General features: G+C 57.9%; 1 protein-coding gene across 5 annotated transcripts in view; it reads left to right on the top strand.

The window, feature by feature from the left end:
* Positions 1–26,703, top strand: part of STUM (stum, mechanosensory transduction mediator homolog) — a 56,155-nt gene extending 29,452 nt beyond the window's left edge. For 2 of the 5 annotated variants that reach the window (XR_010412383.1, XM_064594459.1), the window contains 2 exons: positions 15,292–15,544; positions 16,221–16,359. Coding sequence is in view for 4 of the 5 variants with exons in the window: in XM_064594459.1 (XP_064450529.1) it covers positions 15,292–15,497 (206 nt within the window). In the remaining variant the exon portion in view is untranslated. Of the gene's footprint in view, positions 1–15,291; positions 15,545–16,220; positions 16,401–20,775 lie in introns of those variants that run through there. The other 3 variants (XM_045877623.3, XM_064594457.1, XM_064594458.1) reach the window with 2 other exon arrangements.
* The last annotated feature ends 357 nt before the right edge of the window (positions 26,704–27,060 follow it).

Below are 27,060 nucleotides of genomic sequence, written 5' to 3'. Positions count from 1 at the left end.
GGGCTGCTACAGCTCAGAACACACTGAGCGCCCTCCAGGGCTCTGCTGTCTTGGTCAGCAGCTCATAAGAATGAAAATTCTAAATTGTTCCAAAAACGCACCCAAAGAGGGTGAAATTCATTTATGGAAATGGCCATAAAGTGGCGATCAAGCCGAGCAATCGGACTTCTGTCGGCAGGGGTAGGGGACTGCGACCCCACCCTGAGTCTGCTTCCTGACGTGGGTCCTGGGGCAGCTGTGTGGGGTTCGAGTTCTGCCCGGACGAGCCGCTCCGAGAGGGGGTTCCCCTCCTGTGGGGCTGCCGTCTGTGGGAAGGGGGTTCCTGTAGCTTCAGTTGTTTCTGGCATCTCACTGTGGGGGGGTGGTTTGGCCCCCAGCCCCCTCGGGGAACTCTCCCCTGATTTGTGCTCAGGTCTGTTTGTGATGGTCACACAGTCCCTATGCTATTCAGTAGCCCTCTGCATAGAGCTGTGGTGTCTTGTTGTCAGGCTGTCTGTCCCCCGAGGGCTTCTGTCCCTTCCCTGTCCCCTTCCCAGACCCAGCCAGGCCTCTGGGAGGGGAGGAGGCTACTTGCCGAACTGTGCCATCCCAGAGAAGCAGGGGTCCTTTCCAAGTTCAGAAGGCAGAGCAGGGCCCAGCCCAAGCCTCCCGTGCCCTGAAATCTGCGGGGCGCCAGGAGTAGTAACACCACTAACAACTGTCCCGGGGGCGAGGGGCAGGGGAGCTGGGGGGCGGAGGGGGCACTCCCAGAGCGGGAGAGATGGCCATGGGAAGGGCCCGATGAGGGCCGCAAGCCAGGACTGCAGCTCCATGTTCCTCTACCACGCGGCCCCAAGGTCAGATGGCGTGCAGACAGCCTGCTGGTCTTGGTGGGACCTTAGCCCATCCCTCAGCTGCAGGGACCAGGAAAGGCAGCTCAGTCTCCTCGGCCTGAGTAACCGTCAGCTTCTTATCGAGGATGGGCCACGAGGGCACCATGTTCCTGTGCGTGCCGCCCATAGGAGGGGAGGCTGGTGGAGGGTGGTGTGGGAGCTCAGGGCGTGCACGGTCCACCAGTGCCATCACGTGATGCCAAGAAGAGGACAGCTTGTCCTGTCCCATAGACGCACGTATGTTCGGGCCTCAACCGATGCCTCTGTGGTGATCTGGTCCTTCAAGAAGCCTCACTAGAGGCCTGCATCCCACTGGTGCCTGGGCTGGAGGGGGTGGGTACTGCAAACCCACAGCAGCAGATAACATGCACACTTCTGCAGCGCCCGCGGGGTACGCGGTACCCTTCTGAGCACCTGCACGTCCTGTAATGCTCAGGACAACACAGAGAGGTGGAGATTATTGCTGTCATTCTCAGCTGAGAAAACCAAGGCACAGAGAGGTTAAGTGACCTGTCCAAGGTCACACAGGGCACTGATACGTGGCGGGGCTGGGGCTCAAACCCAAGCAGGCTGTGATCAGAGTCTGTTCTCGGCTGTACCACCCCAAGGGGCTCGTAGCTGGTGCACAGGACAAGCCATGCCTTCTTGGAACCACCCTCCACCCAGGAATTGTCCTCATGCTGGTCACACGAAGTGATTCTAGGAAATTCAGATTCATTAGGTGCTTGAGTATCTTTGATATGCCAGTTCTTCTTGTAGGCAGCTCGGTGAGGGGGGCCTCAAAGAGGAACAGACAAGGCTTGTGCCGTGGGGAGAGCAGATCTGCACATAAATAGCGTGAAGGGGTGATCTGAGCTGCGGGGCTAGGGTGGAGCGTGGGCTGCTTGCAAACCACCCGGGGCTCTGGGCTCCGAGCTCTGAGCTGGAGCGCTGGACAGCTTGTGCAGTGGGAGGGAGTATCGGCAGGGAGGATGGGGAATACGGGGAGCCAGCCAGTGGGCGGGGAGAAGAATAGGAAACCAAAGTCAGCTGGGAGTTGGTGGCTGGGGTAGGAAGCGGGGCCCTCGGGGAAGAGCTGGTGCTGACCATCCGCCGGCCCGCCAGCCCGCCACCCAGCTACCCCACTACACGAGCTCCTTCCTGCGCCGGCCTGGCCTGGTCCCTCGGGGCTCTGAGAGGCCACGGTGACCTAGAGCCATTGCCTGGATTTGCAGAGTGGCATTGTGTGCGTCCCCTCCAAAGCTGCCAGGATTTCTCTGAAATCCTCCTGTTTTCCATTTCTAACTGCAGCCCACCCAGCTCCTCTCTCCTCCTCTCTCCCCACTCACGAGTCTTCCCCATTGGGCATCGGTGCCCGCACCCCTCCCATGGCCCTCGGCTTAGTGCCCCCACAGCCTCATTGGCCCCGATGTCTCCAGCCTCCTCTTGGAGCTGTGGTCCCAGGGGCCCCGCCCTGGTGGCGGTCAGGTCCACACCACCTGGATCTGGGGACTGAAGTCCTTCGTCAGGACAGCTGGTCGTGATTCTGGGTCCTTTCCTGATGTAACTTTCCTGTTAAAAAGTAGGTTTATCAAACCCATTCTGTTGTTTGCTCCGTTAGGAAATCAGCAAGTGAATCTTGAAGGGCTGCCCCAGGGGTGGCCTTTTTGAAGGGACAACCTGTGGGAAGCCGGACCACGTTTGTTTGGGTCTTATTTTCTGGAAAGGTGTTCTCCAGGCCCAGTGTGGGTGCACCGGCAGAAGCCCCAGTCCTCAGCCTCTCCTTCCCCCTTCCCGGTGGCCACAGGTTTGGGAAAACAGGCCCCGTTGGTGCGTCAGTTGGCATTGCTCCCCCAAACTTTGTGGCTTCAAACCACAATGGTCCAGAGAGGTGCGTGCCCAACCCCAAAGGACAGCGTAAAGCAGTTCCTCCTCGGTGGCTCATTAGTCCCCATGCCTCTAGAAGGGTCTTCAGGGAGCCCCCCTCTCCTTCCCCACAGCCTTGTAGTCCACGCAGTCTTCTGCACCCCGACCAGCCTGTCATCCCTCGAGGGAAGGGGGCTGGGGGGGCAAGAAGACGTCCGGTTCTGTGTCCAGGAGGCCCAGAAGTCACAGTGGCCCAGTCTCCCATCCCGGGCTTCAGCCTGTGGTCGTGTGGGTGAAAGGCCATATCCTGCATGGCCTGGCAGCCCCGTGTCGGGAACGTCCAATACTTCCAGTCGCCTCACTCCCCTCTGAGCAAGCATGGCATGCTCCCGTGGCATGAGCAGCCACATAAGGCCCACTTGGAGAGGCCATCCTGAGCCCGATCCTGCGAGCCGCTGCAGGAAGCTGTCCCTGGCCCGGGAGCACCTGCCCCCCTGCACGGCGCACCTCTGAGAAGGAGCAGGTGTGTCTGCCGGGCGTGTGGGGCGTCCCCGGCCAGACAGGGAGCAGCTGAGCATGAGCCCCACAGGCCTCCTCTGGGAGGCTGGGGCGCTGGCGCAGCCTGGCCACCCCCTTTGCCACTGCAGTCACGTGGCCACCTAGATGATGCACAGTGGCTCCTCGGGGGCTCTTGGGACTGGAGTTCTTTCCTGGCTTCCACACAAGAGCCCTCAGCGTCCTCCCGGTTGTGCCACCTCTGGCAGGGTGAGCTAGACCGTCTGTGTAGCGAGAGCCTGGCCTTTTCTGCTTACCTGGGCATGACACCTTCCGACCGGGGGCTGTGTCCCAGAGGCCCTCCTGGAAGTTCGGGGGCCTCTGTCATGCCCTGGCACGGTCACACGGCATCGTCTGTTTCCTCGCTCCCGTGTCCGCGTGGCTTCCATCCCCTAGCTTGCTCTCCCGTCACGTGGCCTTCTCCATGGCCACTGGGATGCCGTTTGCTGGGCGGCCTTGCTGACTTGGCACTTGACAGGTGCCTGAAGCTTTTTTAATGGAAAAGAGTAGCTTGCTTTGAAAGAAAAAGAACCTGCCACCTGCAACTTTACACGGCAAAACAATTCTCACGCGCCCTGGTGCTTGTCCGCAAATGGGAACGGACCTCGACAGTCCCGGGAATAGCATACATGATACTTTTATAATTTATAATTTTATAATAATTTAAAGCATTTGCCTGTCTTCCTATGTGGCCCGCATTATTACCATTTTTCTGGCCATGTAACGCCGTGGCATATGGGCGAGCACCGGGCCTCGGGCTTCATGAGGCCGACAGAATGAAGAGCAGCATCACCGGCCACAAACCACGATGATGACAGGCTTCGCTGGGATCTTCAGCTCGTCGTCAGATTCCCCCTGACTCATCCCTTATTTCCAGGCTTTGCTTGGGCATTGCCCCCTGGGGAAGACTTTCCGGCCGGGGCTGCGGCCCCCCTCGTGTGCTCACATAGCCTTCACTGAGGGCACACTGTGTTCTCAGTGCTACCCGCACGACGTCGGTCCTCAGCCCCCCCGGGAGGCAGGCTACAGATGGGGAAACTGAGGTCTGGACAAGTCCTGTCACTGGGCAAGGCCGCGTGACCTGTTGGTGGTGCAGCTGGGCTTCAGGCCTGTGGCGTTTCGACCCTGGGGCCCACCTTTGTAAGCACGGCAGCATCCCCCCTCCACCCCTCTCTCGGGGACTGCCCGCACGGCCTTGTGTTCCATTTCTGACTCGTCCCTCGCTGCTCTGTGAGATCCTTGAGGGCCAGGACGCTGCCTTTCTGTTCCCAGTTCTTGGCAGCCAGCAGGTGCTTCATAAATGCCCCTGAATACAAGGGGACCTGAATGGACGGAATGAACAGGAGGTGATTGTAAGGAAGAGGCAGCTTTGTGCCCAGGAAGGCAGGCCTCCAGGCCTAGGTAGCCTGACTGCAGATATTTCCCTGCTGCCTCCGATGCCCGTGGGAGGCTCACGAGGCCTCCGTTGCGCGGGCTCAGGGGCAGGATGCGGGGCTGGCTGCCCTGTCCTCCCAATTCCCCGGGGTGTGCGGCACAACTCTGGGAGCCTGGGGACAGCCTGGCCCTGCACTCCCGGGGGTTGTCACGCCCAGCTGTGAGCCTCCCCGGTGCCCGGCATGCCCAGCCTAACACACACTTGATGCTGGAGGCCCAGGGCATCTCCCCTCTGTGGCTTGAGTGGATAAGGACACAGTGACTCCTTGTACAAGCTCAGTGCTGAGGACATGTAGGCACGTCATAAAAGACAGATGTGACTTGGGGGCTTGAACGACTGACCGAGGCTCAGCCATGAGCCCACAATTCTTAGCCGAGTCCTTGGGATAAGACGCCCACGAAGGCCACAGGTGGCTGTAGGACCCAGGGGTCCCTGCTCTCAGAGCCGCCTGTGGGTTCTTGGTGTGGCGGGTTCTCTGGGCGGCTTTGACCTTGGGCCGAGCCCCTCTCTGGTTTCAATCTCAGTGTCTGCCCATGCATGGAATTTCATTTTGTCAGGCTGCAGATTCTGAGCAGACAGGAACGTGTCGTCCCTCCAACGCCTGTCCTCGGGCTGCCCTTGCTCACCTTCCACCTGACTGACCAACCGTAACACCAGTCCCGCTGGAAGGTGGGGAGGCCACAGCCCAGCCCCCAAGGGCCTCAGCGCCCTTGTCCCTGCGTAGCCCCTTCCCCACCCCCTCCCCACACCCCTGAGTTCACCCTCTGGCATTTGCGCCCGGCTCAGAGATGGGGAACCGAGAATTCCATGCGGTTAGATTTCTGCTCAGGCACAACATCCTGGGGCACCCTGAGAGAGACCTGAGGTGTCCAGTTCTGCTCTGCATCAATCTGGGGGTGTCAGCCACGGTGGAGGGCAGGGGAGCTTTGCAAACAAGCACAGGGAGGCTGATGCAACACCCAGCGCTATTAAAATTAATGATCAGCGGGACGCCTGCATGGCTCAGTGGGTTAAGCGCCTGCCTTCGGCTCAGGTCATGATCCTCAGGGTCCTGGGACCAAGTCCCACATTGGGCTCCGTGCTCTGCTGGGAGCCTGCATTTCCAAATCTCTGCCCCCCCCCCCCACTATCTCTGTCTCTCATGAGTAAATAAATAAAATCTTAAAAAAAAAATTAATGATCGGCTCCTGTTAATCTAGCTTCCAGCAGGATAATCAGCCTGGTGTCGCGGTGGAGGCTTGGAGGACAGAGGGAGCTGGGCTCGTATTCTCCGTCCCCCAGAAGAAGGACGACAGATTGATTTAGGGCAGCCAAGGGAGCTCCCTGTCCTACTGCCTTTATGTCACGGGGCCTTTGCAGTTGGGAATGCAGGGCCCACTCTGGCTGCTGTAGCCACCAAGGACTGTCATCGGCCGGGTCTCACCTATAAGCCTCTGATCCGTCTGAAGGCTTCTGCCTGCCTCTGTTCTCCGAGCCCCTCAGAGTTCGCTGTGACCCAGGGGAGAGTAGGCGAGTGTGCCCCGAGCTGGTGCTTTCTGTCTCCGGGGTGGGAGGGGAAGGCCCTGGACTTGGAGTAGCAGCTGAGGCTAAGGGCCAGGAGGCTTGTTCCGGCTGTCCTCCACCTCCTCCCTGTGGAGGGATGCAAGGCCCACCTGTCCACCCTCCCTGACTTGTCTTCTTTGAAACCTGTGCTTGGAAAGACTGAAGTCATAGTAAATTCTCTGAGTGATCAGAGGTGGATAGAAGGGTCAGTAGGAGCTGGGGACCGCAGGGGACAGCCCGGTCACTGCAGGGTGATGATGTGCTTCCAGTGTGCGATGGGCCGGTGTGACCTCATTGAGGAGTGTGTGTGCTGTCGGGAAGTGGGAGATCGTCCACACACCCTTTTACCACTGGTCCAGCATAGACGGGTTGAAGGCACAGGCGGATTCGTTCTCAGGAAATTTGAGTGCAGTCAGGATGACAAGAGAGCAGAACTGTCTGTGTTTTGCCCTGCACTCCCCTATCTCGCTTTTACAGCGTCTCTGCTTTGCAAGTTCCCCGCGGGGCAGGTCATGAGGCACAGGCCAGTGCTGCTGGGTCCATGGAACCCTTCCTGCCCCAGGACACAGCTGCCCCCACTGACCTCCACAGCCTCGAATCCTGGGCAACCGTCCTTCGGCTCCCAGTCTTTCTCTTTACCTTCTACGACTCGCACTGGCCCGTTCGACGTGGTCTGGGCGCCCCTTCCTCTCCGCTTCGCCCGCCTCGTCCTTGTACTCTGCTCTGGGCTCACCCAGTGGACGCCTGCAGATGGGCGGCACCTTCTCACGGCGCACGCGAACACAGGGGGCCCAGGTCCTCCCCCTCCTGCCCCTTCCTGAGAACAGCCCCCAGGTGTGTACATGATGGAAGGACGCGCCGAGCCCTGCGGAGGCCCGAGGCCTCGTCTTGCGCAGCCCACGCTGGCTCACTGAGGCCGGTATGTGTATGTTCAGGCTACTCTAAACTTTCTTCCAGAATCATCTGTGAACTTGTCCTCCTTCTCTTTCCGCCCCCAGATGTGCTGCATTAGAGTCTTGGGGGGCTGGGGCCTCCCAAGGTCTGAGAGTTGAAGCTTCTTAGGGCCAAGTGTGACCCCGAGGGTGACCTTCCGTTCGTCTTGTTCTGGCCGGGACTAGACAGCGTCAGCAGTGGGACCTCTGTCTTAGGGTGTGGCGCATCCTCCGAAATCGGCCGTAAAGTTGGGGCCGAGCTGTCCTTTACATCTCCCCTGAGTTCCCCGAAGCTCAAGTTCAGGGTCTGCCTGAAAAGGGCACCGTCAGCTCTCCCTGGAGGGTGATGGAGAGTGTGCAGGTGTGGAGCCGCTCATCTGAGTGACTGCAGAGCCCGCTACCGGCGGCGTCTGGGATCAGACTGGACAGACTGCCTGGGGCCCAGGGGTCACACTCCTCCAGACCCCGTCTTCAAACCCAGCACCTTCCACAGCTCCGAATCTTGCGAGAAGCTGAACAGGCGGGGGGCTTGTGGAGGAGGTTTCCAGAACCCTGTGCTCTGTCTGGAGGGAGCAGGGCAGCCCCTCCTTCTGGGAGAATGTGCTTGCCACGTCTGGGCTACTTCTCCTCTAGTGCAGGAGCTCCAGGGGGACAGAGGTGGACCGAACCCTGCCCTCCCCAGTGCCTGTCCCTGGGGCCCGAGCGCCGAACTGCTTGGGGAAGCTGTTGGCCCAGCCCCCTTGGGGGAGCAGTGGTGGCCAGAGGGGACTGAGCTTTGCAAAGCCCATGGGCATGTTTGCTAGAAGTCTCCGAGTGTGTGTGTGTGTGTGTGGGGGGGGTCCTCCTCAGGTCTTCCTTCCCTCTGTGTGTGTGGGGGGGATCCTCCTCACGCCTTCCTTCCCTCTGTGTGTGTGGGGGGGGTCCTCCTCAGGTCTTCCTTCCCTCTGTGTGTTTGTGGGGGGTCCTCCTCACGCATTCCTTCCCTACGTGTGTGTGTGGGGTCCTCCTCCGGTCTTCCTTCCCCCTGTGTGTGTGGGGGCTCCTCCTCACGCCTTCCTTCCCTGTGTGTGTGTGGGGGGGGGGGTCCTCCTCATGCCTTCCTTCCCTCTGTGTGTGGGGGGTCCTTCTCACACCTTCCTTCCCTCTGTGTGTGTGGGGGGGTCCTCCTCCTCACACCTTCCTTCCCTCTGTGTGTGTGTGGGGCAGTCCTCCTCAGGTCTTCTTCCTTGGCATCATGGTATGATGTGTGCACGAGGCTCATGTCTATGCTGAAGGTCACAGTGTTGGAGATCACGTTGATTTGACAGCACTATTGACTAGTGTCACCCACCTTGTGCCAGGTGGTGGTGGCCTGGCCTCAGCCCCCCCGGGAACACTGTGCCCGGGGGGCACAGGATGATCTCCCCAGCTCAGCCCTGTGCTGTGGGGTGACACTGTTGGGCAGGGCGAAGGGCCAGGATCGTGCATGGGTCTCCTACGAGGGGCTGTGAATTTTTGGTTCTGTATCTCTGAGGCCAATCTCTCCTCCCCTCAGAGAAGGGGTCTTAAATCGGATGGTACATGAAAGTCAATGGGGCAGGGTTTATTTCTTTAAACAAGGAATTCTTGGGTTGATCCCTGTGCCTTTGGTGGTCTGGAGGTGGGGCCCGAGACCTGCATTTTTAGAGACCTCAGTTTATCCTGATGCACAAATTGGCTTGGAAAACGGCAGTAGACCCCCTCCCCCACCCTTTAGATCCTCATCATATTGGGAGGCTCATACCCACCTGCCTCATCTGGTTATGGCTTCAGCCTCCCTCCCCACACAGTGATTTCCCAGCAGGTACCCTGGCTTATGCTTCTTGAATGTACTTTTTGAAGGTCGTCCTCAGCCTTGTCCTGGAATCCACACACCTCATTCTCTCCCAAACCTCGGCACCCTCTCAGACCCCCCACTGAGGCCACTCCTGGCCTGATGCGGCTAGGCTTCCATCCCTGGTACCTGCCACAGGCCATCTCTGCAGAAGGAGCCCATCCTGGCTTCTCTTCCCTGAGTCGGCCTCTCATGTCTGGGACCTCAAGCCTCACCCCTCTGACCTGCTCCTCCACCTTTGCGCCCTCGTCCCTTATGCCTTCTCTGTCCTTGCTCACCCGAAGATCTTGATGTCCCCCCAGCTCTGGCCTTGACCTTCCTTCCTTGAATTCCGTGCACTCCTGGGGGATTTCCACGGCCTGCAGTCCACCCTCCTGAGTCCCCGTTCATGCTCTCCTGGCCGATGATCCCCAGGTTCCCCCCCAGGCTCTCCGCCTGGTTCTTGGCTCCACCCTTATGGTGTCGTGTGGAAACCGGGAGCCCACAGCTGTCTGGGCCCCCTACCCCCACCTTCCGCATCCTGCAGCCGGTCGCCCAGCCCCGGGGACGTTACCTGCTCTTCCTCCTTGGGCTCCTTCCCACCTTGTCCCCGCCGCCACTCCTCGTGTTCCACCTCTGACCTGTCACGGGGATCTTGGCCATGTCTCTCCTCCCAGCCTCCTGCCTCAGCCCTTCGGCCCCGTCCTCCCATTGGGGTCACAGCGTTTATCCTGAAATTAAAACCTGGCTGTATAATTCCCCATTGAGTCCCTTCCCAGGAGCTGCCGTCGCCAGGAGAGAGAAGCCTGACTCCACAGCAAGGCCCTCGGGGCCCTTCTGGTCTGACCATGGCCCACTTTAGCCCCATTCTTTTACTTTATGAAGGTGGTCTATTTTTATTTATCATATTTATTTATTTTTTTTTTAGAGACGGGGAGGGGCAGAGGGAGAGAGAGAATCCTAAGCAGGCTCTACGCGCCGTGCGGAGCCCAATGTGGGGCCCAATCTCACGACCCTGTTATCATGAACTGAGCCAAAATCAAGTCAGATGCTTAACCGACTGAGCCACCCACATGCCCCAATTTATTATTATTATTTTTTTACCAAAGTACGAGCCAGCCTTGTTTTCCTTGCTCTCCTCTATGTACCCAGCTGCCCTGTGCCACCCTCTGAGCCCCCAGATGGACTTGCTGGGTTGTGTCTGTGATGCTCTACCTTTCTTTCTTCCCTGGACCATCTCCATCCACTTCCAGACCTCTCCCCACCATCAAGTACTCCTCTGTGAAGTCTTCCCCAAAACAACCAAAGAGAATTTGTCACTGTTCATTTCGTGACCCGGGGTGCCTACCAGAGTGTGAACTCCCGAGCTGGGGGTGGGCCAAGCCCCCCCCCCATCCCCAGACCCAGCACTGGCACACGGTTGGCACTCAGTGGGATAAATTAGAACTAACACGCTGTTGGGCAGGGCTCTTTATTTAGCGAGTAGGACTCATTTAAAACAATTAACACTTCTTCATAGGAAAATGTGCTAAAACCATTCTTTAAATTTTCTGCTGAAAAGATTGAAGTGATGTTTTTATATTATAAATCCATTCACTCAATCCTTATTTTCTATGGCACATGTAACCTTATATGGCAAAAGGGACCTATTACCATCATTTCCTACTTAGTGAAATTATTGATCCTAATTAGTAATTGATGATTAATTTATCCAAATGAGCACAACTGCTGGTAACATCTATACATATACATATTGTGCAAATCAGCAAGTGTACAAGGTGCTTGTGTTTCTCTGCATGTCCCAGAGTAATCCCGAGCATGTCCACATGGGTAAAAGACAGGGGTGACCAGAAGTCCCTCCACACCTCACACTGTAAGTGTGCCCCCTCTTTCTTTCTTCCTTCCTTCCTTTGTTCCCTTCTTCCTTTCTTTCTCTCTTGCTTTCTTTCTCCCTTCTTCCCTCTCTCCCTCCCTTTTAAAGATTTTATTTATTTATTTGAGAGAGAGAGAGTGAGCAGGAGGTAGAGGGAGAGAGAATCTGAAGCAGACTCCGCACTGAGCTTAGAGCCTGATGTGGGACTCGATCCCACGACAGCGAGATCACGACCTGAGCCGAAACCAGGAGTCGGACGCTCAACTGACTGAGCCACCCAGGCGCCCCGAGTTTGCCTCCTCTTTCACACAAAACGTGGGCCAGCCCATCTCCTCCCAGCAGAAGAGCCTGGGTCTTTGCTGGTGTCGCCATGTGTCACAGCTCCACGTGTCCCCGAGCGGCAGGTGCGTCAGGCCATGCTCTCCCAGTGGCAGGTGGACAGGTGCATGCAGATGCCCAGCGGCCTCTAATCAGTTTGGTGATTCTGGTGAGGGTCCATCTTTTGACAGGAGACAGGAGATGGCTTTCTAACTCTGAGAACCTCTGAGCTCAGGGACAGAGTTTCTTTTCCTTTTTTTTTTTTTTAAAGATTTTATTTATGTGACAGAGAGAGACACAGTGAGAGAGGGAACACAATCAGGGGGAGTGGGAGAGGGAGAAGCAGGCTTCCCGCTGACCAGGGAGCCCGATGTGGGGCTCAATCCCAGGACCCTGGGATCATGACCTGAGCCGAAGGCAGACGCTCAATGACTGAGCGAACCAGGCGCCCCGAGAACTCAGGATTTTAGCTTCCCCTACAGCATGTCGGCTACGCAACACCCCCCGTGCTTACTTACCATGCACCTGGGGTTTGGACCCTCTGACCCCTTCCTCCAGCCCCCCCACCCCCCCTCTGGTAACCACACATCTGATCTCTTTTTCTGAGTTTGTTGTTTGTTGTTTTAGATCCCACACATCAGTGAGATCCTTTCTCTGTCTGGCTTATTTCACTTAGCTTAATGAAGGCGTCATGTTGTCACGAGTGGTAGGACTTCCTCGTTTTTTTATGGCTGAATAATATTCCATTGTGCACATTTATACCACAATGTCTCGATCTGTTCATCCATCCATAGACGTGTCTTGGCTACTGTAAATAATGCTTCAGTGAACATGGGGTGCAGATGTCTTTTTGAATTGTTTTCTTTTTTTATATATATATTCCCCAAAATGGAATTGCTGGACCATATGGTCGTTCTGTTTTTCATTTTTTGAGGAACCTCTATACTGTTTTCCAGAGTGGCTGCACCAGTTTGCACTCCCACCAACAGTGTAAGAGGGTTTCCTTTTCTCCACATCCTTGCTAACACTGGGTATCTCTTGTGTTTTTATCTTTTTGATCATGGCCATTCTGACAGGTGTGAGGTGGGATCTCCCTGTGGTTTCGATTTGCATTTGCCTGAGGATGAGTGATGTTGAGCATCCTTTCATTTGTCTGTTGGCCGTCTGAAAGTCTTCTCTGGAGAAGCGTCTGTTCAGGTCCTTTGCCAATGTTTTAATTGGGTGGTTTTTCTGCTACTGAGTCAATGAGTTCTTTCTGTTTTTTGGAGATTAACCTCTTATCAAATGTATGGTTTGCAGATATTTTCTCCCGTTCCCCAGGTTGTCTTTGCTGTGCAGAAGGTTTTTAGTTTGATGTTGTCCACTTGTTTATTTTTGCTTCAGTTGCTTGAGCTTTAGGTGTCACATGCAAGAAACCATCACCAGGACCCACATCGGGAGAGCTTTGTGTCTGTTTCCTTCCAGGAGTTTTGTGGTTTCAGGTCTTATATTTAAGTCTTTGGTCCATTTCGAGTTAATTTTTGTGAGTGGTGTGAGGTAGGGGCCCAACTCCATTGTTTTCTATGTGAATATCCAGTTATCCTGGCGCCACTGATTGAAGAGACTGTCTTCTCTCACGTTCAGTGTCCTTGTCAAAGATTAGTTGACTGTATATGCCTGGGTTTATTTCCGGGCTCTCAGTTCTGTTCCATTGGTTTGTTTGTTTTTTTGCCAGTACCATATTGGTTTGCTTATTGTAGCTCTATGTGTATATATATATATTTTTAATTATTTATTTATTGGAGAGGGAAAGAGAGAGAGGGCACAGGAGCTCTTCTGGGCAGATAGGGTTGTGTCTCATACCTTGTCTGGGTGGGGGTAGGGGGGCTGCTCCGGGCAACTTTCATTTTCCCAGACTCTCCATTTGGGAGGAGCTGGGAGCTACCCTCAGCCTCGGCCATGAGTTCAGCCTCTGCAGAGCAGGGACACCCTCCACAGTGGGCACTGGCTTTGCCCTGGGGGTGGTTAGCTTGCCTGCCTGCCTCTCGGCACATGTTCCTTGCACATGTTCCTTCCCGCCCTCTGGTCGCATGTGGCTGGGAGACCCTCCCCACACAGGTGACAGCTCCCTGCCTGTGTGGGGGCAAGCCGGACTCTAAGGCCCACCTAGGCCCCTGGTCAGAGTGCGTCACTGACGTGCTTCCGCAGGTGAGCGAGGCCACTGTTGGGATGACGACTTGGGCCTTGCCACTGTGAACTCCGTGCCCAAGATCTGTGCCCATTGTTGAGGATTGCCCCACCCCCATCACAAGCCGATTCCGGTGCTCGGGCCCCGCTGATCTCCCTGTGCAGCCAGATCAGAGTAGGGGTCCCTAGAAGTGACCCACGATGCCGGGGGGTGGGGCTGGTTGTCCCCTCCCCTTTCCCCAGAGGCTCAGGGGAGGCCTCTGGGTGGTGGTGGGCGGGTAGGGGAGGGGCAGGGTGGTCAGCAGGGAGCCACGGCTCTGGCCCTCCCAGTGCAGCCTGTCTTGGTCTCTGTGGGGCAGGGGGTGCTTCTGGGATCCTCTCAGTGGTGTTTTGCTCATGAACAGTTGTTAGCTGTTCTTGTTGTGAAGGGGAGGGGTGTCAGCAAAGACCTGTGTCGCCATCGTGGTGACGTCACTCCCTCCAGTCATCTGTGGTTTTAGCAAATACCACAGGTGACAGCAGGTGGTCTGAGGAGGCACCTCACACTGGTTGCGTTTCTTTGGACCCCCACATTCTACCTACTGTATACGGCACCGTGCCGGGGGCCCCTCTGCCTACTGTATACCGCACTGTGCTGGGGCTCGGGCAGAGGGTGGTCGGGATGCCACCTGGGGTCTCAGGGGGACTGTCAGCCCCTAGGGAGGCAGAAACACACACAGTTGGAGGCAGTTGTTAAGAGGACGAGGATGGGCAGGGTTGGGATCGGGAATCAGCACATGCACCCCGGCGTCAGCCTTGGATCTGAGGCTTATGGGTGCCTCGGCCACCTGGGGAGGCCGCGGGAGCCACCAGGGTTGAGCAGGGAAGGGCCAGAAGCCAGAGTGCAGACAGGGAGGAGCTTACCCAGGAAGAGGAGCGTGAGGATGGTCGCTGGTCTGCGGGCTGGTTTCCCAAATGGACTGCTCCCTCGTCTGGACCTGCTGTCACAGCTCGTCCCCACCTGGGAGGCAGTGGGAACCAGCAGGAACAGAACACTGGCATCACATGGCCGTGGGGTCCGTGCCTGCCTGTGATTGTGACCTTGGACAGGATACTCGATTCTCGAGTGTGTGCGTCCTTTAGAATGTAGGTTTTCTTACTGTTTAGGTATGGAGGGGCAAGCAGATCAGAAATGGCAGCCACTGAAAGGACAGTTGGTTACAGTTCCTCAGAGGAGGGGTGCCCCACGCTGCAGGACCCCACATGAGGAGGTGCCAGAGATGGTCAGGGGGCAGGCCACGGGGGGCAATGCGGGCCTTTATAGCGGTTTCCAGGGAAGGAACACTCTAGGCAGGGTAAGCCGGCTAATGGCTAGCTCGTTTGAATAATTTCAGTGGGCTGTCCCTGGTTGTCTAGTATCTGGCCCTGAACGATTAGGGTGGAGGGCTAAGGGCCCAGAGGGTGAGAGCCCATAAAGGAGGTGGTTGGGGGGTGGGCTCTGGACTGGGGGGTCACGTACTAGCTCTAGGGACAGTCTCTCTGGGGCAGCAAGACCCCAGGTGTGGAAGCACGAGGAACACCTGGGTAATATGGGATGTTAGTGTGGTGGGCAGAATAATGCTTCCCCCCAAAGGTGTCCACACCCTGACCCCAGAGGCTGTGCAAGTGTTCCTTTACACAGTAGAGGGGGCTCTGCACACGTGACTTGAGATGGGGGGATTTACCTGGATTATCTGGAGGGCCCATGTGCTCAAATGGTCCTTCCCCGGGGGGGCTGGTGGTCAGAGTCAGGGAGAGAAGATGAAGGGGTGGTGGAGGAGGGGCGGGAGCCAATACATGCAGCAGCCCTGGGAAGCAGGAAAAGAGCCTCCAGGAGGACCCCGAGGACATTTCCGACTTTCCATCTCCCAAATTGTAAGAGGGTGTATTTATGTTGCTTTCAGCTACTGAGGTTGTGGTGACTTGTTACAGCGGCCACGGGGTGACCGACATGGACGGGGAGCGGGCCGGCGGCCACGGGGTGACCGACACGGAGGGGGAGCGGGCCGGCGGCCACGGGGTGACCGACATGGACGGGGAGCGGGCCAGTGGCCACGGGGTGACTGACACGGATGGGGAGCAGGCCAGCTGCCCTGCAGGGTGGCCTTGAGGCTCAGAGCCCACGGAGGAAAAGAGCCTGGCTCCAGGAAAATGCCAGTAAGTATAGTGCTGGTACCTGTGGGGATCTGGGAAGTCCTACCAGCTAAGGGACCTGGTCACACACATTACGTCGCTTTGTGCGTCATGAGTGTTCAATAAATCTTGGGCACTCTGTCCCTCCCCCAGCAGGTCTGGGGTGTCTGGGGGAACCCCTCAGAGAAGGGTCTCTGAAACATCAGGACTGGCCTGCGCTCTCCGCTCTGCAGGCACTTGGGGCCTCCGCGCCTGTCCCTTCGCAATTAGCGAGTGTGCTGGGGGTCACTTCCTGAATTTATCTCCGTGGGCGACTTCCGTGTCACCCCAGGGATGCTGGTTCCTACTTCCGAACTGCTAGGCCTTTACAGCCTTTGCCACGAGAGGTTGATGTCGTTCCCCCGGGCTGTTCACTGTCCTTGCAGGGGGCTGCACTGTGGCTCCCTTGTGGCAGGGACGTCTTGTCATGGCCCCAAGACTGTGCTGGGCCTGGGGCCAACCATCCACATGTCCTCAGGCTGGTGCCTCGGCCCCCCAGCACGGGGATCAGAGGCGGGCCAGGTCTGAGTGGGAAGGTGCTGGACTCTGGCCGCCCCTCTCCTATTTCCCTGGGGGGGCGGGCAGCGGGGCCCCAGGCCATCCGGAAGCACGCGTGTGGCTGTGCCCCCCAGTGCGCTCAGAAGCCTGTCCCCTCTCACAGGGACGTTTGTCTCGGCCTTTGCTGTGCTGTGTGGAGCCCGCACCGACCTCCCGGACAGGCACGTATGCTGTGTCTTCTGGCTCAACATCGCAGCAGCCCTCATCCAGACCCTCACGGCCATCGTCATGGTGGGCTGGATCATGAGCATCTTCTGGGGCATGGACATGGTCATCCTGGCCAGTGAGTAGCCGCCCATGCCACGCCTTCTGGGTCGGGGGCTGGGCCGGGATGTGGGGGCAGGGCTGGAGGAAGGTCAGGCGCCAGATAGTCTGGGTGGTTGTGGTCCTGCAGGGTGTTGGCGCCTTGCCAGTCACTAGAGTCCGCAGCCGCCTGGCAGAGGGGACCCTCCCCGCCGCCCCCACCCCGGCCCCCCCGCACGCCCAGCCCAATGCCTGCAGGGAGTTCTGAGCACAGACAGGCAGAGACCTGAGCCTGAGTGTGTGAACAAGACAGGGCCGAGCTTCTCTTCAGCTCAGACGCATCGGGCATCCTCTTTGTCGAGGGAACTGTCCCGGACCACCCTGGTTAGCCGGGGTGGGGCCTGTGTGAGGTGATGTCCCCTGGGCCTGGTGGCCATAGTTTCCAGAAAGAAGGGAAACCCACGTGGCATCTGTGCCCACAGGAAGCCCTGTAACTATGGGTTGTTTTGTTCTGTTTTGTTTTTATAGCCAGGACAGCGTGGTTTTCCTTTGACCCAAGATTTGTTCCCTGTTGAGGGGACCTTCGCCACTCACCTAGCACAAACTTGATTCAGACACAAAACTGTTTTGTGAAAGTGCCTAACGTTACAAAGGTCACCGAGATGACTTAACATCTATGAAATAACCTAGCAAGCTCTTAGAACAGATACCGCACGTGCCTTGGAGCAGCCCCGTGCGTGGCCTGCGTTTTCCCGTGTTCTGTCCACGCCACCACGAATTGCCGCCGATGGGCCGCCTCCCTCAGGCACCAGGCGCCCCGTGGTGTCTGACACAACAAAGCCACGCTTAGGCGGGACTCTCAGTGTCAGAGGGAGGGACAGCCGAGGCCGGACAGGCTTTTGGGGGCCCTAGAATGATCTAGAATGACCTGTAGCTGACTCTATCTGAGCTCAGGATCCTCGGAGGATGCAGGGCACACACAGATGCCAGGGCCAGGAGAGGCCTCCGGTCAGTGACCAGTCAAGCCGCCGGCCAGAGAAAGTGCAGGCCCCAGAGCCGGAGAGATCCAGCGGAGCCAGTGGATTGGACAGACTGGCTGCCTGGGAGCAGGTCATCTAGCAGCAGAGGTCAGGAAGGAAGTGGGGAGCCTGTTGCCAGGACATCCCAGGCAGACCCTGGGAGGCGGGGGCAGCCAGAGAAATGGGAGGGGGAGAGCAGGCCTGGCTGGCCGCTGGGGAATGGGCTGGCCCCGGGGAGGGCTAGGCTGGGGAGGGTCAGCAGGCTGGGGAGGGCTGCTCTCAGGGCAGGCGCAGCCCGTCAGGACGTCAGGGAGGACGGGGACCCTGGGAGGGGAGCAGGCAGAGGAGTCAGAGACCGAGGCAGGCCCATCTTGGGCGCCTCGCCCTGCGCCCTTGACCAGGGATTGGTGAGACTTGCCAGCAGGCGGGGAGCGCTGCAGAGCCCGAGGCTTCCCCAGGGGGCCTGTGGGATGGCCCACAGCCTCCTGACCCCTTTCCCAGTTGGAACCTGGGAGGCCTGCTCTGGGACACGTCCTCAGCCACTGTCAGAAAGCCTGACCCCTTTGACTGCTTCTTCCCGCGTCACCCCAGTGTCTGGCCAGGCACTTGGGCACTTGAGGATGGAAACTTTCCACCAAAGTGGAATGCGCCTACGTCACTGGGCCCCGTCTCAATAAAAGTGAATTAGTGCCTAGTCCCTAGAGCTTTCTGGTTATTTTTATCTTGGTCACCCTTAAAACCCAGGGGTTTAAAAGCCACGGGGTCTATATCTTAGAGATAACTGAAAGGGCCCCCTGATCAGGTCCTAGACAAGGAAGCGTGGACCCCGAGGAGTAAGATGGGGACCTGGTTACTTCCTCTCTTTGCACCACCCCAGACCGTGGGCCTAACCAGAAACCCTGGCCCTATGGCTGGTGCGGCAGGTGTGGTCGGGCGGCGGGATACCCGGTACGAGGAGTCCCGTTCCCATCCCACCCCAGGGCCCCGGGCTCTCGCTGTGGCCAGTCAGCTTCTTGGGTGTCTGCACGTTGGCCCCGGGGATGCTGGTTTTTTTGCGTCAGACTTTTCAGACAGCTGCATGAGAAAACCCGCCACACCTCGCCGCGGCCCACCAACCGCGCCTGCCCTCCGGACTCAGCCACCCATCTCTGCAGGGGTGCCTTGTTCCAGAAAGTAAACCCACCCTGGAAGGATGCGTAATTGCCACTCTCGAGATGCGGCTGCAGGCCAGGGTGACTCTGAGCAACAGCAAAGCATGCATGTCCCGGGATGGCGACTTTGGGGGGAGGTCCCACGAGTGACTCATCTGTCCTAATTGATAGTTGGGTGGGGGCCGTTCTTTCTGGGTTCACTCCAGCCCCTTCCCGCAAAAATGAAGGAAACTTCTCAGCTGGAACAGTACAGGGTGAGTTTTTTGTTTTGTTTTAGATTTTATTTTTATTTATTTGAGAGGGAGAGAGAGAGAAGGAACAGGGAGGGGAACAGAGGGAGAAGCTGAGCAGGGAGCCCAATGCGGGGCTCAATCCCAGGACCCTGGGATCATGACCTGAGCAGAAGGCAGATGCTTGACGGACTGAAGCCACCCAGGCATCCCAAGGATGACCTTCCACACAGCACTGGCCAAGGTGTCATCAGCACATACACTGTCCGGAAAAACTGCTAAGAGGACAAGCAGGGAATTCCAGATCTAAGTAGACGTTAAAACCAGAGACACAAGCAAGCGGCTCTGTTGATAATAATCACAAACCAACTACAGACTGTCCTGGTCGAGGATGGAGAAATACGCCGTAGTTCTCCGCGCTCTCTCTGCCCCATGCCCACGGCAGGCATTGCCCCCCTCATCACGACACCGTCTGCTCATCCATCCACGTGTTCCCCACACAGGGCTTCCGGCATCTCCATCCGAGATGTCTGCAGGACGAAATCTGTTTGCCATGTCCCGGCCTCAGTCTGTCCCGAGGCATTAGAGTCTATGTATGTGGTTCCTGTCCCTATATGGGGTGACCAGACAGCTCAGGCGGAGCCTGACTGGGGCCAGGAGGGGGCACCTCAAAATCCTGAGAGTGTCCCACAGCCATCCCTCCACAGGTGCACCCAGCTGGTGTCTCTAGGCCGGGTGGGGGTGAGCCCAGAGCAGGGGTGGCCCCCGAGGGAGCTTCTTGGCGGGGCTACAGGCTGTGAGCCTGGGGAGGGGGGAGCCCCGGCCATGCGCCCCTGCAGCCCAGCACCCACCTGTGGTTCCCGGTCGCTGGACCCCAGGCACAGCGCTCACGCGTCCTGACACCTTTTAGACTTCAGCCAGTCCCTCCGACCTCTGTTTTCACCCTGTTTTCTCTTTCTCTTTTCCTCCTGTCCCTCCTGTGGCCTCACAACCCTGTGTTGCCCCCAAGTTTCCCAAGGTGAGTCTGCTGCTGGGTGTGGGGCCCCTGCCTGGGCTGCTTCCCCCACGCCCCCACCGCCCCCCTGCACCCTCTGCACACACACTCACCAAGCTGGCCACCGGGCTTTCATCTTGTTTTTGGTTTTTATCTATTTTCATTTATTGTTGTGCTTCTGTTTCTTCTATTTGTATTTTCTTTTTGTTTGTTTGGATTTCCAGCTTTTTAGTTTGGAAAACGTAGAAGCGTAGACAAAAGTCGAGGGCCTAGTGCACTGAGCCCCTAAGGGCCCACAGGCTTCAACAACACATAGTCACTCCTGTGTCATCTGTGACGTCTTATCTATTTCCTGCATTTCTGCACATTATTCAGACTTAAAATTGGTGAATAATTTGGTAAATAATGAGAGAAAACAACCGTTAGGTCCTCAGAAACTCCTCTGGGGCTAAGTTGCCAGCTAATGGTGAGGTGGGGGGCATTTTGCAAATTCAAACTCGTAACTTCATGCCTAAATATTTCAGTGGCTCAATTTCCCCAGGGATCTTGTGACACTGCTGTGTCTTAAAGGCTCGGAGTCGTCGGTCATGTTTGTCTGTGTCCCAGACGTCTGGCTAATTGAACACACACATGGTGACAGTCTTTTGTGTGCTGTCTTGCTGTTTTCCTTTCCGTCTTCCTCTCCGTCCACACATCCCAGGTACCTGGCGCTTGGGGATGGAGGCCCGCCCTAGTCTTCTGAGCAAGGGCATGTCGATCACGGTGCCACCACCCCCCCTCCCCAGATGCCCTCCTGTCCTGTAACCCCACTAAACCCAAAGTTCCACAGTTCTTCCTGCTTCTTTCCGTTCCTGGTGAAAAAGTCCATGCCCTCGGGGAAAGGTGGACCTTGAGTATAGCTGTCATTCACACCTTAGTGTGAATAAGATCTCATGACCATGTCACGGTTCGCAGGCACCTCCTAGAGAAATCCTGAAGGAAGCGGGCATCTAACCCTCTCTCCTTTGCTTCTTCCCCACAGGCTACAAGGAGCAGGGCATCCCACAGCAGCTGTGAGCCCGAAGGAGCCGCTGAGAATTCCAGGGCGGTCTCATGGGGGCCGTACCAGGCCGCAGGCGGCACCAGGACCTTTACGCACGCTTTTCTGCCATCTCCTGGGGTCGGAGTGGAAGAGGGGTATTTAAAAAACAGTATTTATTTTGAAAACGCATATGTTTTCTTGGCAGGCTGCCAGGCTGCCAGCCCCCCCACCCCCACCCCCACGCTCCAGAAAGACACAGGCCCCCAGAGCATCTGGGGGGGCGTGGGGGCAGGGTTGCGGACAGCGAGACTGGGATGCTCAGCTCTCCCCTGCCCTGCACATCTCCCTGCCCACTGTGAGGGCACCCTGGAGCTGCCGGGTCAGGCAGCAGGGGCTCACCGAGGGGCAGGGTGCGGTGGACCCTTCCTCTGGGTCCCCAGCCCCTGTCTATTTGCGCTGCTGTCTCCTGGGGGCCGCGCCAGGACAGGAATGAGGATGCACATGTCCCCAGCCCGGTGTGGAAAGGCCTGCCGTGCCTTCCTGGGGATGGACCCCTGAAAGTCTCTCCTGGGCCCGCGCTCCCTTACTGTAGCCTACCCTTCACCCACCCCCCTCCTCGCCGCTGAAATCTCTGGGCCTGGGTGTGTTTTGACCTTTGTTTCCCTAGAAGGCAGCCAGCGACTCCATCCCTGGGCGAAACGGCTAGAATTGACAGGTGTTCATACACAGAATCTTCAGTGCAGGTGTGAGCGAGCACAGGCCAGCAGCCTTTCACATTATACTGAACGCCACTCCTGGTCAGTAGTCCTCCTAAAATCCTTGGGGCCGGACGGGTCTCCAAATTCGGAAAACGTGGATTTGAGACAGAATAAGACCCATGTACCGTGCATTTCCTAACACGCCCGCAATCTGGAGCACCTCCCAACCATTGAGTGCATGACTGTTTTTGCAGAGAATCCTGTGAAAAGTCAGACTAATTGGGATCAATAAAAACCATAAATAGCCTCACCTTGCTTGGTTCAGGTCAGATCTTGGCCTAAATAAGTTATGGAAGAAAACTTAGCATTCAAGGGCTTTTGGGGATTGAGAATTGCAAAAGAAAAAAAATTGTGTGGGGTGGCAGACTTTTATCTGAAAAATCCCTCTTGCCAGTGAGGCCCTGGGGATCCCGCTGTTGTTACACAGGGATTCCTCCCGTTGCCAACATCTGGAGGCTGTCCTTGTCGTCCACGTCATGTGGACGTGGGGTCGCGGAGGGAAGCCATCCTGCCCCAGGTCCCTTCCTCACCTCCTATCCCTCATCTAAGCCGGTGACGCTTCAGGGCACCTGCTCGGTGCGTGATTGTTCGGGAGTTGGATCCTGGTGGGGGAGGAACTCACAGGAGGTGTTGGGGCCACTGTGGGTCAGGGATTGCTCTGAAATGAAGAGAAAGGCGATCCAAAGTCATGGTGGACATCTACCGTCTGTTTTCATTTGCTTCCTAACATGGGAATTGCTAAACTGTGGGACTGGCCCAAAGCTGTTTGCAACCCCACTGGGCTCCCCGAGGGAGCTCTTCCTGTCTGTCAGAGACTCAGAATGTGGCCTCTTCCCCATGGCTGGATGGGTGTGCTTGGGGAGCCTGCAGCTGGACAGGCCCCCTTGCTCCCCGAGCCCAGTCACCTCACCCGCTGGGCTTTCTGATTATTGTCCTGCCAGGGAAGTGGGCCTTGGGCTCCCTGTGGATTGGGCAGCTCTCGGCACCCATGGAGAAACAATCCCCTGCCCCACTCCCCGATCCTGCCCCCCTTCCCTCCTGATCCCAGCCTGGTGTCTGCTGCTTCTCTCGTGTTTGGAATCCTGTGCGTTTTTAAGGTGTGGGACCAGCTTTGGTTTTATCCAGAAAGCCAGAAGCTTTTGGTGTGTGAAGACGGCATCCTATGGGCCGAGAAGACAGCAGCAGGTGGCTCCTGGCTGCGCCCCGGGAGGCTGCATCAGAGAAGGGAGCCACCCCTATAGCCAGGCCAGAGCAGCTCGGGCTGAGGGCTGGGCCGGGCCCTTCACCCCACACGCCCAGAGGGATGCCCGGCCTCGGGCACAGCCCCCATCAGTGGGAGCCGAGGATCTTGCTTTCCTGGCTCGGGCTGGGGTGGCTGCTGAGGGGGAGAGAAGAGACAGCAATTTGTGCAGCATGTTTGGTGGTGATCCAGACACAGGTGGGGGTTTCTTGAGTGAACCCCGGCACAGGATGGCTCATACAGGGGTTTGTGGGCTCAGAAGGACAGTTCCACCTCGGCCCCTGAGGCTCCCCTCGGCCCCAGCTGCTTCCAAACTTGAGAGGACGTCAGCCTCTGGAGGAAGCCCTTCCCGCGTAGCTGATGTGTGCGAGGAATGGGGGCACCCCGGTCCTCTGAACCCCCAGTCTGTGAGGATGGCCGTGCGGAGGAGCAGCTCGAGACAGCGACTTTCTCCATGAGACTATGGCCCAAGCGTCACCGGCTTAGATGAGGGATAGGAGGTGAGGAAGGGACCTGGGGCAGGATGGCTTCCCTCCGCGACCCCACGTCCACATGACGTGGACGACAAGGACAGCCTCCAGATGTTGGGTCCTTGCTAGGCTCGGTGTGGTGCATCTGACCCGCGGTGACCCTTACCAACAATCCTGGCAGGGGGGCCGTGAGTTTGCGGACCTTCCAGGTGTCAGGACTGAGGCGCCGGCAGAGCAAGGCCCCGAACACCGTGGCGTAGCTGACACGGCCTGCAGCGAAGTCTTGCAGCCGAGGGGAAGGGGTCTTGGGGGTTGGAGGGTTCTCTGGACCTCCTTGCCTGTGCAGAAGTAGCAGGTGACGGGAAGGGGTCTTGGGGGGCTGGCTCCACCACATGCTGTCCTGGGCGGCCCTCCAACCTGCAGCCCGGAGTGGGCAGGGGACCTGCTCCAGGCCCCCGACCCCCCACTTCCCAGAGGCTTGGCTGGGGCTTGGGCCTCATGCAGACGTCACGAGGCCCAAGCCACAGTGAGGAGCACATGAACTCTAGAAGGTCGAGGAAGCCACACGGTCAGAATTTCCCCCGGAAAGACCTAGACCTAAGAAAGAAAAGCCAAACACTGAGCCCCCAGGCCCAAGAGAATGCCTTCCGAAGGCCTGACTCTGGAGGAGGACGCGAGGGGTCCACTGAGGTGGTCCTCCTGCGCCAGCCCAGCTCTTTAAAATCCCCCCAAAAGATCTACAATTTTTTGGGGGGTGAACCCCATCCTCACGCAGATGGGGTGAGTTTGCAAGGGTCACTTGGGTGTGGGCCTGGCCCCAGCCGCTGGGCCTAGGGCCTGAGCCAGCGTGGGGCCCCATCCTGCTCCCGGGGCCCGGAGGCATTCACGACCCTGGATGTTTTTCTCTGGTTGGTGATGCTGACCACTTCGGCATTGTGGAAATGGCTTGGGGATGTATAATCTAAATGTTAGTCCCCAGTCTGTGGTCACAGGCCCTTGTTGACCCCTCTTGCTGGTTTGTTTGGAGGGCTTTCAACAGAGGGATTGGAGGCTTAGAGCACCCCCAGCTGCACTGACCCTTCCTGGAGACCGTGACCTCGCAGGGGGTGGGGGAGCCGTGTGAGCTGCTCCTCACGAACCTGCTCGAGGCTGAAGGGAGCCAGGGTGCCACCTTCTCAGTGGCCCCCCTGTGCTGCCATTAGGCAGTTTTCCCAAGCGGGGCTCCGTGTTCCACAGTTGTGCATCCAGCAAGCACTCAGCGGGCACCGATGCACCTGAGGGGGGCTCCCAGAGAGCAGCACCCTGGCCGCCGCGGCACAGCACCTGCCCTTCCTGCCCGCACAGGTGGAACAGCAAGGCGAGCGGAGGCAGGAGGGGCGCTTCTCCCCGCGGAGGAGGCCGCTGCGTGTGGCCAGGAGGCCACGAGGCCAGGCAGCCATGAGGCCAGGCTGTGGGAAGGGGGACTGGGGGCCTCCCGAGCAGGTGGGCGCTGGTCGGGGTCCGCGTTTTTCACCTTTTGGGCTCTGAGAGCTTCAGAATGTCTGTGGGATCACGGAGGCATGCAAGCCGGGCCGGACTCGCGAATCTGCCCTAATCCCTGTGCTGATGCGTGGGGAAACCCGTGCCGCAAACACTGGGGCGAGTTCAAGCCTCAGTGCTGTTTGTCTCTCCTCCCGTCTCGTGCTTCAGTTGGACCATCCGTAGGCGGGGCAGGAGGGACTGGGAAGCTGATGCCGGTCCCATTTCTGTCAGAGCAGAGGCCTTGGAGGACAGGCCCAGGGCCCTGCAGCCGCGCTCCTGTGTGGGCCTCATGGACTTGGCACGCAGGGACTCTTTCTAGTGACAGACATGGGCGCTCTCTCCCCTCCTGATCCAGTCACACGGGAGGCTGATGACAGGGCTGTCCTTGTAGGTGTCCTGAGTTTCCTGTACAAGTTGTCTCTTTAGGTTTAGTCCCCAGTCCTTCTCCCTGCCTGCCTGGATTTGCCAACATGCCAGCCATCCCCAGACCAGGTCACCGGCACCCTAGGCCGGCAGAAGCACAGACACATGCACACTCTCTCACACACGCATGTGCACACACGCCCCCCCCCCCCCCCCGCGCCACATGCTCACAGCCCCTCCAGCTGCTGGGTGAGGGCAGGTCTCAGGATTGAGACCTTAACATCTGCAGAGAGGCCCTCACACTGCCTGGGAGCCATCCCTCCAGCGTGCGCCCTGGCAGGCGGCACTTGTCCTTGTCACCCCACCCAGGGCCCAGACACACACAGTTCCCTTGATCCGAAGGGCCCCTGGGCCAGGAGCACTTCCTACCGGGGTCCATGGCTCCACACCCCCGGCCACCAAACCTGGCTGGCCTTCTGTGGGAGGGATGACATGGGTCTCCCAGAGAGGAGGGGACCGTGAGCCCTTTCTGGGCTCTTCTGGGGCTACAGTCATCCCCACCATCCCCCCCGTCCCCCGGCCCCAGGATGAGAAGCAGTGAGGAGAGAAGGGGGCAGAGGTCACGCCCACCCTGCTTTCTGGGTGAGCACCTGGCCGGGTGTCCCAGCCAGGGAGGTGGCGTGGTCGCCGTAAGTGGCTGGGGCACCCCGTGGACACACTTGGTGGGCCCTTTGCACGGGCTAAAGTACACATGCCATTGTAAATGGTGCCAAATCTTTGAAAACAACGTACATAAAAACAACACTGGTTCTGTGCATATTAGCTGAATTTATATTTGGATGAGTGTTGTGCTGTGATTTGTAGTTTTTGATATGTGAGCGACTTTGTTTGGGTCTGTCTTCCTCCCCTTAAAGGAATCGCTGTCCGTTTCTGTTGTTCTCTGCTGAGACCCTCTCCCCGACCTCTCAGGGCTTCCTCAATTTACTTCTGCCCAGATCCTCGGGGGCCACCCCCCACCCCCAGCCACTTCCCCTGTGATCCTAGCCAGCCAAGGGGGTCTCCAGCCCAAGCCAGTGACTGGAGCCTTCTTTGGTTCCACGAGAGGAAGAAATTCTCCAGCTGGGGACCTAGGGAAGCTTCTAGACTTGCCGCCTGGGGCCCAGGCCGGCCTGCGGCTTGGCCTTCCCCGCACCTTCAGGACCGAGCCCCCAGCAATCTCGCCCGCCCCCGCTGCTGCCCGGGTCCCCAGGGCCCCTGGAGGCAGGGTCCCAACCTCCCCAGCGCCCCGCCAGCTTCGGAAGTCCCAGCTCAAGCACCGTTGCTGTCCGTGTAATGGGAAGCAGTGCGCATGACTGTCAAATCCTGTGTACATATCTCCATGTACATATTTATATATTCCGATTATAAATATGCAAAGCATGGCATCTCTTTGGCATTCCAAGTTTGTGTTTTTTTAAATCCTGAAAATACGGCTTTAGAAACTTTTTCTTCCTTTCCCTCTTTTCTATGTAATAAACATATTTCTATGTAATAAAAATAAAGGTCACTCATGTGACCTTTCTGGTGGCTTCTCAAACCCCTGTGTGCTCTCGTTTTTCCAACTGGCCGGATCCCGACTCGCGCCCTCTTTCCGTGACCTCTGCTCATGCGGTGGTCTTAGCACGAAGGCTATCCTTCCCCAGGGCAGGCCCGGCCCTCCTTCAGACCCTCACCTCCCGCCCCCCTTGTCCTGGGGACCCCCGTGTTCGGCGATCGGATCCCTCTGCAAGTGGGAATCTGCCCACCAAGTCGGGCATTGGGCCCCCACCAGGTTTAGCAGGAACGCGGGGCAGGTGAGACTCATCTGCTCGCCCGTGGACCGGCTGATGAGGGGAACGTGTGGAAGTGTTAGGACGTGGTTAGGAGGACTTGTAACGAGGCGCTGGTTGAGCTG

The sequence above is a fragment of the Mirounga angustirostris genome, unplaced genomic scaffold (genome assembly GCF_029215605.1).
Source record: "Mirounga angustirostris isolate CCGP_5_RB_7025 unplaced genomic scaffold, mMirAng1.0.hap1 SCAF_6, whole genome shotgun sequence".
Taxonomy (NCBI): domain Eukaryota; kingdom Metazoa; phylum Chordata; class Mammalia; order Carnivora; family Phocidae; genus Mirounga; species Mirounga angustirostris.
This window is presented reverse-complemented; position numbering and strand designations above follow the sequence as displayed.